This window comes from Cryptomeria japonica, chromosome 9 (genome assembly GCF_030272615.1).
Source record: "Cryptomeria japonica chromosome 9, Sugi_1.0, whole genome shotgun sequence".
NCBI lineage: Eukaryota > Viridiplantae > Streptophyta > Pinopsida > Cupressales > Cupressaceae > Cryptomeria > Cryptomeria japonica.
Genome location: NC_081413.1, coordinates 620,639,470 through 620,653,778, shown reverse-complemented (window position 1 = coordinate 620,653,778; position 14,309 = coordinate 620,639,470). Strand labels below are relative to the sequence as shown.

Here is a 14,309-nt window from a genome sequence, read left to right as displayed (position 1 = left end):
ATTGCCAATGTCAATAAATATTCATATATCACAAATGTAATCAGCAAACCAATAACTAAATTCTAATATCATATTCATAATTTGCAAAAAAGATAATATTCAAGTTTCAAGTTTCAAGTTTCAACTGATTCAAGTTCCAAAATGTGAATATGTCATGACACAATAAAAATTCAAATTACAAGCCATCTATGGGATTTAAATTCCATATTCATCTTCATTTGAACCATCCAACCCAAGCCCAAGGTCATCAAGTGGTCCAAATCCAGCATCAATTGAACCACTATCGAACGGAATGCCACTCCCACTAGCCAAGTCTCTCTCAAGTTCCATAGCTGCCTCGTCTATAGAGACTTGGGCAAGTTGTGCAACTGTAGCATCTAAATCAGCACACTCAGGGGCTAGATCCCAATTCCTTGTTGCACCCACATTATATTCAGGGTCCTTATGTCACAACAAACGAAGGTTGGAGTGTACGTAGACCAAATCCTCAACTCTCTTTGCACCCAAACGATTATGTTTGACTGAGTGGATGAAGGAGTATGTACTCCAATTCCGCTCGGTTGAAGAACTTGCAACCTATTAAAAGTTAAAACATAATTAGAAATTTATAAATTATAAAATAAAAATATGGTAGCATCAAATGGAATTGGAAAACTATAAAAATAAAAAGATACATACTTGGGAGAGAAGTTTAATTGCAAGAGGCTGCAAGTAAACGGAGCCTTGACCATGTACATACCACCACTCATCAACATCCATCCCATATCTAGCATTGAGAGCTACAACATCATGATTTTTTGTGGATACAAATTGGCCAAACTCCTTCATTACAACATTTCTTGTCTCCTCATCTTGATATATCTTTTTAAAGGCAGCTCTATAGCTAGAAGCAACCTCCGCATCTCTATATGGTGGTGCCCTCCTTGGTGTTGCAAGCATCTCTGCACTATAAAATTTTGGTGTCAAAGCAAATGCTAAGAGATGTAAGGGATTGGTCATCTTGTTCCAACGATCAACAATAATATTCTGCACAACTTTGAAAAATGTTTCCATTCGGTCATTTACTTTTCTTTTTATTACTTCTCTTATTTTCTCCACCATGCAATCCATACCATCATAAATCTCACCCAAACATGGGCAATCAGTATCAGCATACCTAATCATGCTCATGATGGGCTCAGTGAAATTCAAAACATATTCCACATTATCCCACCATTTCTCATCAAGGATCAATGCTCTTACTTTTAGAGCTCTTTCTGTCTGGGTTTGCTTCCATACACTCCACAATCCGTTGATGACCATAGAACTCAAGGCGTCTCACACCTTCACAAGTCGTCTTAAGACAAGCGTGTGAGATGCAAATCATGTTTCAGCTACCTAACATGACATAAAAAAATACACAGCATATATTAATTATAAAAATTAAAAAATAAAATTTAAATTAGTAATTACCTTCAACAACTCCAACTTGGAGAAGGTCCTAAAAATGGCTTGTGACATATGATGATTAGTCACAAACATTTGAATCTCCTCGCCTTTGTACAGTTTTTTCACCCAATCGATTTGTGTGCCAATCTTTTGCATGATTAAATTGAGTGAGTGGACTGCACATGGTGTTCAAAAGATGTGACCGTATGTAGCCTCCACTATAGTCCCCGCTGCCCTACAATTTTTAGCATTGTCCGTTATGACTTGGACAACATTTTGAGGCCCCACTATGTCAATGCATTCTATGAGGATATTGGCAATGAAACTTGCATCTTTCACTTGCCCCTCACTATCCACCGCTTTCAAAAACATTGCCCCTTTGGGGCACATTGCTATAACATTGATCAATGGCCTATTTTTGCAATCTTTCCATCCATCAGAAACGATGGTCAAACTTGTTTCCGGCCATGTATCTTTGATGACTTTCAATTGTGCCTCTACGGATGCTTTCTCCTTTTCCAATAAGGTGGTTCTCACCTTTTCATACCGTGGACAAACATAATCAGAAGGTGTGTTGCAAAGGGTATGTATCATGTCCCGAAAGTAAGGTGATCTAACAAGGTTGAAAGGAAGCCCATTGCCATAAAGGCAACGCCCAATGCTCTGATCTGCACTCTCTCTTATTTCATTTTTGAAGGTAGTATCCAATGGGCCTCTTTTCCGCGAAGCCACAACATTTTGATTCTCTAGTGGAGCAACTGGTGGTTTTGGCATGAAAGGATGCAAACCGGCTGGTCTTGTGGAGCCAATACTACTAGAAGGCCTCGTAGTCTTTGAGCTTGACTAGACAAGAGGATGATCAGTTTTGCTTTGCCACTTCTCCTATCAGCTTCCTCTTGTTCTCTAATATATTCCAAAACTAGAGCTTTTGACAGCCCCTTGCCATCTGATCCCTTACAAAATTTTATTCCACACCCAGGGATGAAACAAAGGTGGCCTTTCACTCGATAGTATGAGCTGGTATACTCAGTGCCACAATGGTTACACTTCCAAACAAAACCCCCACCACCAGACACTTGCTTGATCATTGTTGTATAATGCCAAAGTGGTGAATCTTGATCAATTTTAAAGGGGTTATTTTCAGTTCAAGTATGGGCAATTGAACTAGAGCTTGCACTTGCACTTCCAATTTCAGCCATTATGTATGATTATATGAATAATGCACCTAAACTAAAAAGAAAAAACACAACATTATTGAAAAAAAATGATAAAATTTCGGCATTATAACCCCATACTATTCATACAAAGTGTAAAAAAATATACAAGACTTATTTAAAAAAATTTAGAAAACCTTCAAAAAAAATTAAAAAATTTGAAAATAACTTAAAAAAATTCAGATTCACTCACCTTTGATGGCTAAATCTTCCTTCTCCAGTGATTCCTACGCCTTTTATGCATGTCTAAGATCTTCATAGTCTCCACCTTCAAAGAAAAATGCAAAAACTAAGAAACCTGGCTTTAGAGAAAAAATCTTCAAAAATGCAAATAGAACGAGTTGAATGAATGTTTTGATGCATGAAATGCATCATAAAGGGGCGAATTAGGGTTTTATTATTAAAAAACTATTTTAAAAAGTCTTTTTTTATTGTTTTTTGACCTGTGGGCCCCGTTTTTGGGAACCCACGAGCTTTGGTTCACACGACCCACAGGGAACCCGGCCACCTGGGAAGGACCCGGGTGGAACCCAAGTCAAACCCAGGCCGAACCAGGACCCGTACCCAGGCCAAAAGGGGAAGAACCGGTAACATAGATTTTTTCAGCACATCTTTCTACTCCAGCATCATATATCATCATGGCTCTATCCTTGGTTTTGTAAGTCATGGATTGGAATGTTGGAATCCTGAATGTCTCTCCAATTGCTTCGACTATCAAGTTAGCCAAAAGCTTGCCATCTAATGCCAAAATTACTCTTCTTTCAAGATTATAATGCTTTGCACGCTCCAAAATCAGCTCTAGACATTAAATGGCTAGAGGGAAGCTGACGGCTAAGATAATTCCACGCTTAACAAACTTGATAGTAGTGGCTGTGTGATAACACTTACGGTATCACCTGATGTAAATTTATGAAATAATATTAATATACTAAAGAGGAAATAAATCATTAAATATTGTTAATTAAATAAGGTTAATATAAATAAACGATTAAAATGTTAATGTATTTAATATATAAAATAATAAAGAAAAGTATTATTAAGTAAATGATTGAAATGTTAATGTATTCAATATATAAAATAATAAGAAAAGTATTATTAAATAAAAATATTAATACAACGTTAGGCAAACTAAAAACTATGAACTACGCATAATACAAGGGAGCCATCATGATTAACGTTCCCCCCCGCGCGAAGTGGTGCGACGGTAGTCGAAGCCTGGGCTGCGACCACCGTCACATCCCTTCACGCGGAAGGGACCCGTGGAGGGATGCAACCCTTCCCCTCCATGGGGTATAAGGGAAGAACCTCAACGCAAAGGAATAGGAGCATGGGAAAAAGGAAACCAAGGGAACTGTAGCTGCGTCAGCAAAGTCGGTAATAGGGGATTGGCATTGGCACTACAAGTACATATATGTGTGTGGACGTGTGTGACACACACACACATATAGATATAATAGTATTCTTTTGGTAGATCTGTCTCCAATCTTGTTCTGCAGAATTATATTATTATGATGTTGTATATTATAGAAGTATAGCATGATTATAATGTTGTATATATGCAATATATTCATATGTATGTGGGATTAATAATGGGAATGAAAAAATATATAAATGTAGGCTTAACTTATGGATTAAAAAACGATAATGAATTGTAGAATATTATATGAAAAATGTGGCTATATGATGGAGGCTATTGGGAGGAAATTCCCTTAGCCTAATTCAGGGATTATGATAATCCCTGAATTAGGCTTAACTTATGGATTAAAAAACGATAATGAATTGTAGAATATTATATGAAAAATGTGGCTATATGATGGAGGCTATTGGGAGGAAATTCCCTTAGCCTAATTCAGGGATTATGATAATCCCTAGTAGGCAGTATATACTGAATATCTATATGCATATATGTTATGGCTTGGTTAACAAAGTTCATCCAAGAAGAGACAGGTCTAGCCGGTCCTCTCTAGTAGACTTGGATGATGGGATGCATCATCCAAGGCAAGGAACTGATCATATATGATGATCTTCCTTGGTATGGCTTGGGTGTAAGAAATTACATCCAAAACAGGAATCGAATTAACCTTCGATTTCCTAGTATGGCTTGGGTGTAAGAAATTACATCCAAGACAGGAATTGAATTAACCTTAGATTTCCTGGTATGGCTCAGAACCAAGATGGGTTCCAAGAAGGCGAGCTTCACAGCCGCCTAAGGACATGTCCCAGTACTGCACTCGTATCCTTTTTATAAATAAGAATTGAGATTAGTGTTAATTAAGTAATTGAAGTTTAATTGCAAATTAGATTAGTTTTATATATATATATATATATATATATATATATATATATATATATATTTGTTGTATTCTAACAATCTCTTTTGCAGGATAGTAATCTCTAACTAGTAGGGACATTACAAGCTGATGGAGCACATCCAACTCCTAAAAACCTGTTCCAAAATGCTCCCAACTGGAAAGTTCCCAAGTTGGTATCGCTGATTTTCTTCCACTTTGAAATAATCTTGAACTCTGGAAGGAATCCTTTCATCTCATTCTTAATCTAAGTCTGCCGGGAAGTGCTTTCAGCCTTGCTCGATTCTACCATTCCTACAAAACAAAACAAAATAATGTTAAAATCATCATAAAGAATTTAATAAAATTGATAAATAAAGAATTCTAGCATGTAAATTCCCAATTTGGATTGAAATAGAACCTCCTCAAACAATAACTTCTTAGAAATAAATAAATTCTTCGCTTCTGACGTTTCTCCACCTCACTCTAACTTCAAATTTCTCCAAAAAATTGCGTGAATGAATTCCAATCCATCGTTTAAATAGAATTCTCCCACCAAACTGCTAAGTTGGCGAAAGGTTAAAATTTGCAATTGTATTTAAAATGCATAATGTTTCCCTTGACAACTCACCATGCAAATGGGTCTCGCTGTTAATGTTGAGCTCAAAAATGGAAATTTCCATAAATTTTGAAGTTGTGTCATAAATGCAGAATATTCCCTTTGCGTGTCACCAACTCACTGATTGTGAAAATCTTGCCATTTTGAATTCAAAAAAGATATTTTGAAAGATTTTCCTTTCCTGAAAGAATTTTGTCAATTTTGTCCACTTGGAAAGAAATCCTATTCGTCTGGATTTTTGGAGAGACAATTTTTTTCGGGAAGATTTTTTGAGTTCATCTCATTCCAAAGGAGATTTTCAACCAATCAATCACTGTTCCTATTTTTTAGGGATTTTTCCATTTTGAGCTCCGGAATTCAGGAGAGAGAAAATTCTCTCTTTTGGCTAATTTTTTCTATGCCTTGGAATTCCTTCATCCTAGGCGAAATTTTCCTCCTGAGGTAGAAAATTTTGAAATTTATCCCGTGCATTGTTTCAACGCCCATCTCTTGTCCTAGAGGGGTGTTTTGATCCTGTGGAGGAATTTGTCTTTGGAAGGAAAATTCTTCCTCCACCTATGTTTAGCGCCCTTTCATTGACTTGGGTGCAATTAGACCCTGTGGAGGATTCTTGTCATTTCACACTTTTCCTCCTTGTTCATTTGGTGCTCCTAGCTTACCTTGGGCACAAATTTTGCTTGATACTGAATTTTTCTTTGAGGTTGGAAATTCTTCCTCCTTTTCTCTTTGGCGTCGACGCACATGCTAGGGCAGAATTTGTACCTAGTGGAGGAATTCTTCCTTTGGAGGGAATTCCTTCTCTTGGCCATTTTGGCACCCCACTTCAACCTTGAGGGCTATCTTTGGGTGATGGAGGAATTTTAAAGAATTTGGAAACTCCTCTTGCTTGTGGTTCTAGCGCTCTCCCCCCTTTTTTGGGTGACAATTTCATATCATGTAGGAATTTGTCTTTGGGAGGGAAAATTCCTCCTCTCTACTTGTTTGGTGGCCTGACCACTAACTTGGGCGACATTTGATGTTGTGGAGGATTCTTGAGTCTTTCCATCTTTTCCAGAGCCACTCTTGTTTGGCGCCCAATCTCTTAGCATATTTCCTACCTTGTGGAGGAATAATTTTAACAATTCTTGCTTTTCCTCCATGCCTTAAGTTTGGCGCTCTATACCCTTACTTGGGTGCCATTTAGGTGTTGTGGAGGATTCATTGTCTTGGGGGAATTTTCCTCCAAGACCCTCATCTAGCACCCATCCTCTTTTGGAATACATTTTTGCCATGGCAAGGATTTTTTTTTTATTTTCTTCCAAACATAGCCATTTTTTCATCTTTCCAAATTTGGATGCCATTTTTGGATTTGAAGTGGATTTTTCTCTGCCTTAGAGTGATTTTCCATGCTTTTTCCACTTCAGGTAAGGATTTCATACTTAGCCATTTAAACTGAACAAATGTCTGCTTTTCGACTTTCCGGATTTAGACATGGATTCTCAGGAATGCTTTGTCTTCAGTGTCAAGACCACTGCCTATGATGAACCTGCCAAAGATAGACTTAATAAAAATATTGAGTACTTCAAAACGTCAAAATTAGAGCAAACTGCGGTAGGATGACACTTACTAAAAATAGAAACTACTAAAAATAGTAAGTTTTATTTTTGGCCAAATAAAGACAATTTGGAACGTAGTGAAACTTAATAAAATAAGTGCTTAGAATTCGCTCAAATTTCACTGGTAGCTTCTTTGAAGGGTGTTGATTTCATTGCAACACTCAATTTTTCCAAAACCCTAAGGAAAAGACCTCAAGCCTAAGTCTAAAGGGCAAAATCCCTAAAATAAACCAAACGAATTCCAAACTTAGCTAAATTCACTCAAACGACTTGCAAACTTGATCAAAATTCATCAAAACACTTGCAGACCAAGGAGACCTAAGGGATTACTACAAAAAGACCTAAAGAACCAAAACCAAAAGACCAAGAGGACCTAAAAAGTAGGGGGTCTCCATTTGGAATGGGGTGACATGTGATTAGGTCATAAGATAAAAAAATTTCTTGGAGAGAATTTTTTATCTAGGAAGAATGTTTTTTTTTAAGTTCATCTTGTCGTGGGGGAGATTTTTAATCAATCACCTTTCCTATTCTTTTAGGATTTTTTCCATTTTAAGCTCCAAAATTCAAGAGAGAGAAAATTGGCCAATTTTTCTTGTACCTTGGACTTTCTTCATTCTAGGCGTAATTACTTCTCTAAGAAAGATTTTTTGAAAATTTTCCTTTATCCACGAACTCTTTCTCAATTTTATCCTTGGGAAGAAATTTTGAAATCTTGGCATTATCCTCCTAAATTTTGTTTTGCATTCCCTTTTCTACCTGGGCGTTGAATCACCATGATGGGGGAATTTTTCTTGTAGGAGAAAATTCCTCCTATACCTTTCTTTGGCGCTCTTACCAAGACTTGGGCAGCATTTTGACTAGATTCAGGATTTTTGGCCCTGGAAGAATTTTCCTCCACAACCATGTTTTGGCGCTCTTCTCTTGACCAGGGCGGCAATTTGACTATGTTCAAGAATTCATGTCATGGAGAAGAATTCCTCCATGACCTCATTCTAGCGCTCCTCCTCAGTCTTGGGCGCTAATTACATGTGTTGCAGGAAAAACACGCTTGAAGAAAAATTCCTTCCATACCGCATTTTGGTGCTCATACTTATCCTTGGGCAGAATTTTCCATAGGTGAAGGAATTTTGGACTTGAAGGAAAATTCCTCCTTCACCCACTTTTGGTGCTCACTAGGCTTATTTGGGCATTGAAACCATGGTGTGGAGGATTTCTGATGTAGAGAGGTTGCTCACTCCTTCAGGGTTTGCCTATTCTTGATGTTTCTCTAGGTTGTCTCGTGAACCTTCCAATTGTCCCCACTAACCCAACCTTCCAAAGGTTGTAGGGCTCACCTTTATTGACCTTCTCAAGGTCCTATGACTAAGGTGTTCACCCCTTGACTTGTGAGTGTCCAACACTCCTCAATTGAGACTCTCCAACCCAACACCTTCTCACACCTTCCCCATGAGGCAACCCCCCTCTACCTTAGGATCTTCATACACTCGTTCCCAACTCACCTAGGGTTGTTTTTCTTTTGATTTCCAACCCTATCCCTTCAACTAGGTCTGTGGAGATTACCGGTTTCAAGCGTAAGGACCAATTTGCTCTTTTAGGCCTACTAGGAGACCTAGTCCAATTAGCCCTACCGGTGAGGTATTTTGCACTTATCTACCAAAGTCCTGTACACCGGTATGAACTCTTTAGCTTTTCGGATACCCTTTTGGAAACTTCATATGATATCTCCGAATTGGTTCTGGGTTTGGTTTCTAACCCACCTAACCCTTCTTAGGCCTCCTTTCCACCTTTTAAGCCTACAAACTAGGGTTTTTCTCAAATGTCCTCAACAGTCCGAATGACCAAGAAATCTAATGATTTTCTTAGGTCTGTACACCCATGAGGATGTCCAATACAACCTGGTATCAATTCCATTCTTCGGATTTACCCATCTAGGGCCTGTTGTCCATGATTCTCATTGCTTGCCAACTCAACGTGCCAAGCCTAGGGTATGATGGCAAATCTGGAGTATAGCCTCCCTTGTCTTAAAAACAAAATGCAAACATAATTTACAAGGTCTCCTAGCATTCCACAAGGTTTCAGAATGAGGTTTCACCATGGAATGCTAGGATTGAGCCATTGAGTCTTCAAAACCCTTGTTTCAAGGTCTTTAGGACCTGCCTGCAACAAAAAAATACCAAAACTTGCAAACAATAACACTTCAAAACCTCAAATCACCATGAAATGGAAGACAAGTCACTGTTCTAATAATTCATGTCTTGGTCTAGGCTTGGAAGTCCGTATAGACTGTACAATACCAATGAAACTCAATGCAAACGCTGAAAACACAAAAATTGAAGGCTAAATCTTGCTCTCCTTATTCCAATTCTTCGACCACCCTTCTCATTGGTTGTCCCAAGCCAAACATCGGCCTTGGGTTGGTTACAAGTGTCTTTTAACTGAAAAAGACAACCAACTAGCCATTGGTGTTTGGAAAATGCAAAAGTTGTGAAGTTGCTATGAGCAACTTTTGCAACTTTTACATAATTGAGCAACTTTGGCCCAAATCAAACCTAGATCACTTCTAAAGGTCCAAATGACCTTAAAAACCATTAATCAACATCAAACAACCTATTCTAACATAAAACCAACTTATTCTACCAAGTACTCTACCTGGCACCCTTAAGAGCCCATAGGCCAACATTGGCCAATCAGTGACTCTTAGGGTCCTTATAAACATCTGAGTACTTGTTCACTAACCTATTGACCTTATAACAAACCAAAATCTCATGATTCATAACTCCTGGAACTTACACAACAAAATTTGTAAAGTGCTTCTGCACCAATTTCATTTGGAGGGAGAAAATTCTTCCTTACCCCTTTCTAGTGCTCTACACCATGTTTGGACACCAATTTCATGGTGCGCAAGATAAATGCGTTTGGAGGAGAATTCCTCCACAACCCCAATTTGGCACCCATACTCAGGACTTGGGCAGAATTTGCATCATATGGAGGAATGTGGAGGAATTCATGTATCTCTTGCTTTTCCTCCACAACCCCAATTTAGCCTTCCTCGTAGCCTCCTGCAAACTCGGTGGATCAAAGGCCTTAACCCATCTTCCAATGGGATCCTTTAGTCCCTCACTGAAAAGAACTACCTAATATTAGGAACCATAACAAATAAGCTCTAAAATTCTAAAATGTAAGCATCCATAGTACTGTTTTGCCTCAACCATGCTATCTCTGCAAAAAGTAACTTTTTGTCCTAGTCAAATCTGTCAATGAGTTTGTTGGTGAACTTATTGTATGTGGTAATTAGATTGTGTCCATGAGTGACCAAACCATTGTACCATCACTCATGGACTGTCCCATCTAGATGCAAAGTGGCAAAATTAATTGCCTCATCCTCTGCCATGGGCCTAAGAGCCAAATAGTTATCCAACTTTTGAACCCATGCTCTAGGTGTGCATTTGTCACTACTATCAAAGTGTGGTAGGGTAACCTTACTCAATGTTTGCTGTAAGTTCCTCTGAAACTGCTGGACCCAAACACTACAAAGAGCATTACTACAAACTTGATAGCCAACCAAACTCCAAACCATCACCGGATGCCAAGAAAATCCAAAACTAAGCTCACCAAAGACATTGGAACTCTCCCAGCTCACCTAGAAACTTACAGAAAACCCCTAAAATTGGCCAATGCTCATAGAAATAGTATGGCATAAAAATGGGGAAATTACAAAGAGAATAGCCGAGGTTGAAAGGAAGGTATGGTAGCGTAGGGAAACTTGAAATACTACTAAAGTTTGGAAAGTGACCAAGACATAGGGAAACTTGAAATCCTACCCAAGTTTGTAAAGTGACAGATTTACACATATTTTTAACATAACTTTTTTTTAATTACAATAGGGGTATTCTTTTGATGGAGTTATCTTCTTGTGTATCCACCTTGAGGCACTTCAAATACTAAACTTGCTGATTTTTATGATAATTTTTCTGCTATAATTAGTGGCAAATTCAGATATATGAATATTGTAAAATTCTAATGAAATGCAAAATTGTCTGAATGAATATTTTAGTGTGTGTTTTTCTTGCTTGCAAAAGCTATTGTATGATGAATTCTTTTGTATTTATTATGCAAGTTTTTATAATTCTAGCGCTTTGTCACCCTCTCGTTTTGTCCAAGAATCTATTGTTGTTGAGCAGTCCAATTAAAGCAGTGTCTGGATTCTAAGTTCAATATCTCTTAGGCACTGAATTCTTTGTCATCTTGCAGGCTTTAGAAAGGCTCTCCAAACTTTTGGAGGAGAGAAAAGGAGGATATGCCACCGCAGATGTAAAAGTATCATTGCAAAGTATATTTTGTGTTCTTTTAATAAAGCTGATATGTGCAACTACACCCTTTGTGATATTTATTTATCATTATCAATGAAAATGTGACTGCCCTCATTTTTATACAACCATATAGTTTTTGCTGTAAAAGCAATCTGACAGCTGCCCTAAATTGCAGAAATTGTAGATGAATCTGGTTATGAGAATATCTTTTCATTGACTCCAACTGTTATTGCAAATGAGGTAATTCTTTATATTTTTTTTCTGTATTTTTTCAGGATAGGTTTACTCATTATTGCCTCGTACGTTAGAGTAGACAGTCAGAATTGTTATGATTTTAAAGTATAGACAGCACATTAGTTTCCATCTTGTTTTCCATTCTTAAGCTAAACTGCTATATAGCTCTTTTCCATTTCACTCATCCATGTGGAGTTATAAGCTATGAGTAGAATTCTTGTCATTTGCAATTCTAAATTAATGTCATCCGTGTGTCTGCTTCTCTACTTCATTTTTGTGTCACAAGAGTCATAATAAATTTTTCACTTTTATATTTGTCATCACAAGTGAATTTTAGTCCTCAACTCAAATAGTCTATTTGGTTAAGAGTCAAGAAAGAGATTGATTATCTGATTTGATTAGCTATGAAGATATGCTAGTGATTGCATTTAAGTTACGTTCCACGGGCTTGGGAGATGGGTGGATGGGTCTTGGAGATGGGGTCCAAGGGCCAAGATTTGGGGATGGCAGTGGAACAAATATGTATCGTACTTTCTAAAATAGTTATAAAAAACTCTATAAAGAATAACATATGAAACTTTGAAATGCTCAAACATATTGTGTTGATATCAAGAACACGGAATAATAATACATTTATATCATATTCAAAATACAAATGCAATTGGCCAATGGCCTAGTGCTTCAAATCACCATTCATTCCCAAAGTCTGCACCATATTCCTCATCACACAAACTACTAGACTCCTCAAAGTCAAGTTCCTCCAAACCAATACCAATCAACCCTGTCTATGTTGCATCTTCATCAACTTGTGCTAGCTTCTCTAGCTTTGCATGCCATTGGGTTGTTCGACTCTCCTTGCACATAGGCATGTTGCAATGAATGAGACACAAGGCACTATGCACGAGTACAGGCTTCTCTGCCCTCTTAGAGGTAAGTCGGTTCCTCTTAACACAGTAGATGAAAGTTTGGGATGACTCTCAGCTAAACTAACTTAGAACTTAGAACAGATATAAGACATGAAAACCAAAATGGTTAAGAATAGACTTCACATCCAAAGTAGATATTTCTAAAACAGTATCTAGAAAAAACTTTGTGATTCAGAAGGCAAGAGCTAATATCATTTGATTTTCTGCTCAAGGAACTCACTCAATCTGCATACGCATGTTTTTCATCACTAACTCAGAGCTGATAAAGAATTTTCAATTTTGATTAGAGATATTTGGAGGAAGTTCTTTCACAATTTGGAAGGGAGTGGCTTGTTGGTGGTCAGTGGAATTTATATCAGTTTTGTTGGGGTGACTCTCAGCTAGACTGATATCATCTAAATATTGGTTATAATTAATTATTATGGGCAAATTTTGTACATTATCACATTTGTAGAACTGGATGAAGGCTTCATTGCACACTATAACGAAAATTTATTAGTCTTATTGGCATTTGTTTTCCCCTGGGTTCAGTTATTTTTGTATTGAAATCAAATGTAGTAATCATTTGTGTGGTGTTGCTTGTGCCTTTAAGTAAAACACTTAAACTGAGACACCATGGGTGTCCTAAGTATTTTACGTCAGTTTTGAATGAATACTGGATCTAATTTTCAGGTTTATGTCCATTTTTTGTTCAGGTTCTGAAGGGAATAAGCAAACTTTTGAGGTATAAGGAGCTGCAGCAAGCTGCATCTGCACCTGCAATACAGCGGAATATCAGATAAAGTAATTTATTGTGCTATATACTCATTTTCCCTCTATAATCTGATCATAAACTTCTGATAAAGTCATCTTAAATTATAGCCAGTGTGAAACTTATTTTTGGAGTTGTACATGGATGAAACTTGGTACGTATTTCTGTAGTCATTTTGATTCCTTGATCATTGCTGGTGGATTAACTTCTGCAGATGTCCTTAAAGTCCACATTGAAAAATTGCAAATATAGAGAAATGCATGCCTTGCTAATTCTATGGACTTGCAAATTCTTACTGAGATTCATGTATGTTCCAATAGGAAGCAGGTCAATAACTGTATGATCCATGGTAAAGTTGTGATTACTCTTGAGCCATCTGATTCAATATTGAGGTTTCCAGCAAAATCTTTTGTATACTAATAAAGATGTGGCAATTGCACAACCTCCATAGTTTTGTAGGAAGCTTGTTAGTGTAAAATTCATAAATATGTAAAAGAGCATTAAGGAATATATTGAAGGGTTATTTATTAGTCAATTTACGAAGGAGATATTATTTATTGTTCTATTTTAGCTTGGAAAATTCCTATAGTTATCAGGAAGTATGAGTGTGTAAAATTCTCAAGTATGTAAAAGAGAATTACAGGAAATATTGAAGAGTTTGTCTATTACTCAATTTAAGAAAGGGTCCACTCTTTCTTGTTCTGTTTTTTAGCTTGGTACTTTTTTGGTGAGGTTATGGTCTTTAAAGCAGTGTGGAGCAATTTTGGGTCACATTCCTAGGATTTGCAGAAGGCACAACATCTGTGACAACTTTGTATAAAGCAATTCTTGAGGGAAGATAAAGGCCTCCTTTTGTGGCCTGGGAAGTAGTCCTTGTGTGGTTCTTAGGATATTGAACAAAATATCATTAAAGCTACGCATGCTTCATGGCACCCTTCTTAAGA

The 14,309-nt window shown here is 37.3% G+C and overlaps 1 protein-coding gene across 4 annotated transcripts in view; it reads left to right on the top strand.

The window, feature by feature from the left end:
- LOC131063705 (shikimate kinase 2, chloroplastic) overlaps positions 1–14,076 on the top strand; it is a 176,233-nt gene extending 162,157 nt beyond the window's left edge. Inside the window, exons 8-11 of one of the 4 annotated variants that reach the window (XM_057997599.2) lie at positions 11,396–11,474; positions 11,630–11,694; positions 13,310–13,397; positions 13,686–14,076. In XM_057997599.2, the coding sequence (XP_057853582.2) occupies positions 11,396–11,474; positions 11,630–11,694; positions 13,310–13,396 (231 nt within the window). In that variant the 3' untranslated portion in view covers position 13,397; positions 13,686–14,076. Of the gene's footprint in view, positions 1–11,395; positions 11,475–11,629; positions 11,695–13,309 lie in introns of all 4 variants that reach the window. The other 3 variants (XM_057997600.2, XR_009111119.2, XM_057997598.2) reach the window with 3 other exon arrangements.
- Positions 14,077–14,309: the final 233 nt, after the last annotated feature.